The sequence below is a fragment of the Pavona decussata genome, unplaced genomic scaffold (genome assembly GCF_977016875.1).
Source record: "Pavona decussata unplaced genomic scaffold, jaPavDecu1.1 SCAFFOLD_100, whole genome shotgun sequence".
Classification (NCBI taxonomy): domain Eukaryota; kingdom Metazoa; phylum Cnidaria; class Anthozoa; order Scleractinia; family Agariciidae; genus Pavona; species Pavona decussata.
Genome location: NW_028145515.1, coordinates 3,706,826 through 3,711,083, shown reverse-complemented (window position 1 = coordinate 3,711,083; position 4,258 = coordinate 3,706,826). Strand labels below are relative to the sequence as shown.

General features: G+C 38.6%; 1 protein-coding gene across 1 annotated transcript; it reads right to left on the bottom strand.

Annotated features, from left to right (window-relative positions):
- Window positions 1-331: 331 nt before the first annotated feature.
- Window positions 332-1,240, bottom strand: LOC146472402 (beta-1 adrenergic receptor-like). Its single transcript, XM_085119846.1, has one exon. It carries the CDS (start codon window positions 1,238-1,240, stop codon window positions 386-388), a length of 855 nt encoding a protein of 284 aa, XP_084975972.1. The 3' UTR covers window positions 332-385.
- Window positions 1,241-4,258: the final 3,018 nt, after the last annotated feature.

The following is a 4,258-nucleotide window of genomic DNA, read 5'->3' as shown; positions in this document are numbered from 1 at the left end:
CGTTTACTTGCGTATAGATCTCCTAACAGTTTTGTAACATGGAAAAATTAATTCCTTTTGTTGTCGAAGGGATGAAAAATGTCGTTAAGAGAGCTAAATAAGGTCAGCAAGCATTTCTGGAAAAACCGACCAGAGCAGAAAATTCGACTGTGACTGAGAAATTCAGCTAAAGTATTCGAACAGATTAAATTGTGGTAGCCCACACAAATTAAATATGACTTTTAAGGCACGAAAAAGGCCTTTGAAAACAGAAAACAGAAAACATTTTCTCTTGGGCGCCCCGATGTAACACTTAATATAGTTAGGATCAATACTCAATATAAACGACAGATCGTCTAGTTTTTCTTAATATTAATCGTAGAAGACCTCAAACAATTCATTGTGTTCATTTGGCTCGTTTGAATGTCACAACATAGGTCACTTTTTTAAACTCCTTCTTTATGTCTCTCTTGAGAAGAGCGTAAACAAAAGGGTTAACAGCGGAGTTTAAAACGAAAATAGGTATTTTAAATTCATCATCTTCACACATTGCGGAATAGACGACATATACGATGGTACAACGAATGAAAATACCGTAACATATAAGAAACAGACCCACAACGATTCCCATTATTTTAACTGTAGCCTTTTCGTGAGTTTTAAACGGAACGCGGTGGTTAAAACGTAACTCGTAAGCCAACATGCGTGCCGCCCGATCATGCTTCAGCACAACATGTACCATGGATCCGACGCAGAATATTAACATAATACATGGCGAGAACTCAAAGAGTATTATTCCCAGCCAATTGAAAATATTACAAAATATAGGCTTTGACGAAATACGTGAAGATAAAGGCAAAATGTCAAGAACAACTGGAATTGCCCAAGAAAAGAAAATCACTTGCTTAACGCGTCGGCTTGTCATGAAGGTCAAGTATTTTAAAGGCTTCACGACGGCGATGTAGCGGTCCAGTACTAGACTACATAAGTTCGTCACGGAAGCGTAGCCGAACAGCCATCTTACCAACTCCACCCAAGGCACCTCGGTTGGCGTGCGCCATTTGCAGCTATTACCACAGAAGTACTTTGAAGGAATAACGCTCAACCCAACACAGAAATCTGCCACTGCAAGTGAAACGACGAAGGCGTTGGTTTTGGTGCGGAGTTGTCGTTGGCTACAAACAAGGAAAATAATAAATCCATTTCCAGCGATTGCTAGAATGGAAAGAAACCATCCTAGAATCCAAAACCAGGTTTCCATTTGTTCAGTTAAGGCCCTTTAGTCGCTCCCGCAAATGAAACATGATGTGAAAACATCGTGGTCCTCTATGGATTGAACTTCCTTGGTCTCTCACTGTAGATTTAATCCATACTCACAGCGGAATATATTAAATGCACATTCAACTGTTTCGTAACTTTAATTGCTTCTTAATGTTTACAAATTCGAAAAGGAAGAGCTTGGGCAGCGTTTTTGATCATGAAGATATTAAAAATGCGTCAATGACAAATTATTATCGATGACAGTCGTCGTTTAATCACTTACCGGCTGACATTTTCACCCCTTTTTTTTATTTGCTCCACCAATGAAAGAACCATCGCCCACGTTGGTTTCTCTCTGTGTTGTTTTTTCTCTCTTTAATTACCAAATTAATGGTGGAACTAGTCACGAAACTGAGCAAGCAAACTTGGCAGATAAAAATTTTCAAACTGTACCTGATACAAATGTCCAAGGCTTCCCAACCAACAGGTGCACCAAAACAACTTCCTCAATTTCGAAATTTTAAAACACTGCCTGAAAAGGGATATTTGCGTACGTTAGCCCAGTTGATCTGTTCGAATGCTTCAGGTGAATTTTTCTGTTGCTGAAATTTTTAGGATATAGAGTCTGTTACCCCGAATTTACGAGTTGCTGTTGGCTATCTGAAAATTCCAGCTAACTTTATTTTGAACTCGAAACGATCTTTTCAGTTTGTTCTTCGAAAACGAAAGGAATTAATTTTCACATGTTTACGAAAGACTGAAGCGACCTGTTACCCGGCAAAGATGTATTGAAATCTAGTAAGTTTTTACCACAGTTAAAAAAAAATAATAATAAAAAAATTTAATCACAGCTAGATGTTAATTTCAATGGTGATTAAGGCCTTCCGAAAAGATGTTCATCGAAAGGAACTTTTGGGTGTACATGTCTCACAGGAGGTAAAGCTAAACCAGATGTCCAACTGATGCGAAAGACTGGTAACGGAAGGGGGTACGGGGGGGGGGGGGGGTAGGGGTGCATTCACATCCCTAAATTTGTGTTATGGATGACTGTGGTTCGAACAAAGGTTTGTATGGAAAATTCAAGACGTTTTTCAAACCATTATCTTCTTTTTCCAGACTCAAGGTTATTAGTAAAAACACATAAAAGACAGTATCGTAATAGGGTAGGGTGCAGCGACTTCTCACGATTCTTCGTTTGAACATTTCGACCCAGATGAAATTAAAATAAAATTTGACTACCAGACAAAGTGAGACAAAGATTTCAGTCGATGTAGCAACTCAGTAAGCACTGTTACAGTGGTGAAAAAACGCTAGACTTTTTTTCATTTCTTCCAGACTTTATCTTCATTTTCATACTTTTCCCAGGTCTAGAAGACCAGTGTTTGTGTGAACCTCCGTCTCTCTTCTGTGGACTAGTTTTCGAGGGTGTCAGTTTTTGAGAACCTTCAATAATTTACACTATTAGCAAATATAACACAAGCAAAGGTAAATAAATATTGTAACCGGGTTTTAACCGAGTTGTTGTCGAAAACACCAAGCAATTTTACACAAAGACGTCAAAAAACTGTAAATTGATAACGAGTTTACGTAGAGCAGGTAGTTATTAGCGTATCTTCCCTAAATCCCACTTTACACAAGATTTCTTATTGGATTGCAGAGCGCGCTAGAAAGAAAACTAAAGAAATCTGCCACCGCAAGTGAAACGACAAAGGCGTTGGTTTTGGTGCGGAGCTGTCGTTTGCTGCCGACAGGGAAAATAATAAATCCATTTCCAGCGATTGCAGGAATGGAAACAAACCATCCTAGAATCAAAAACCAGGTGTCGATTTGTTCAGTTAAGGCCCTTTATTCACTCCCGCAAATAAAACATGATGTGAAAACCTTGTGGCCTTCTGTGGATTGAACTTCCTTGCTCTCTCACTGTAGATTTAATTCATACACACAGCGGAATATATAAAATGCACATTCAGCTGTTTCACAACTTTAATTGCTTCTTAGCATTTGCAAATTAGAAAAGGAAGCTCGGTTTCCCTTTTTGATTATGAAGATATTAAAAATACATCAATAACAAATTATTATCGGTGACAGTCGTCGCTTGATCACTTACCGGCTGACATTCTGACTCCTTTTTAATTTAGTCCTCCAACCCTTCCACCAATGAAAGAACCATCGTCCACCTTGGTTTCTCTGTGTGTTAGTTACGAAAGTAAGCAAGTAAACTTGGCCTACAAAATTTTTTAAACTGTGCGTGAGAAATGCCCAAGGCTTTCCAACCAACAGGTGCACACAAACAACTTCTTCAATTTCGAAATTTTTTAAAAAACGCCGCCTTAAAGGGATATTTGTGCACGCTAGCCAAGTTTAATCTGTTCGAATGCTCTTGGCGAATTTTTCAGTCGCTGAAACTTTTAAGAAACAGAATCCGTTACCGCGAATTTAAGAGCTGCTGTTGGCTTTATGAAAATCCCAATTAACTTTGGGCGCGTTGTTTTGGCACTATTCCGGAACAGGACTACTCGGAATAGACCGTATTTGTGTTCTTTTGGGAGCTCCCGATAGCAGAATGAACAGAAGAAAGGTGAACATGGTTTACTCGGAATAGACAGAAAACGTGTTCTTTTGGAAAATTTTTGGCGGGAAGTCCTATGCAGCCGCTCGCGCGCAGATATAGTAGCTCTCAGGTCACCTCCGCCATGGGTATTCCGTTTCAGATTTTAGGAGCGTTCTTTTTAAAATTGTAATTCCGTCTGTTCTGTAATATAGCTAAACTGGAATAAGAATAGCTATAGAATCGCCCCAAAAGAATGCACCCTTTTATTTTGCACTCGAAATGACCTTTTCTGTTTGTCCTTCGAAAACGAAAGGGATAAATTTTTACATGTTTACGAAAGACTGAAGTGATATGTTACCAAAGATACTAAATTCTACTAAGTTTTCATCACAGTTAGATGTAAATTTCTGTTGTGATTAAGGCCATCCGTAAAGATATTCATTTAAAAGGAATTTTTTGGTTTCTTAC

Coding starts and splice junctions, on each gene's coding strand:
- LOC146472402 (XM_085119846.1), bottom strand. CDS start 1,240: ATGGAAACCTGGTTTTGGATTCTAGGATGGTTTCTTTCCATTCTAGCA.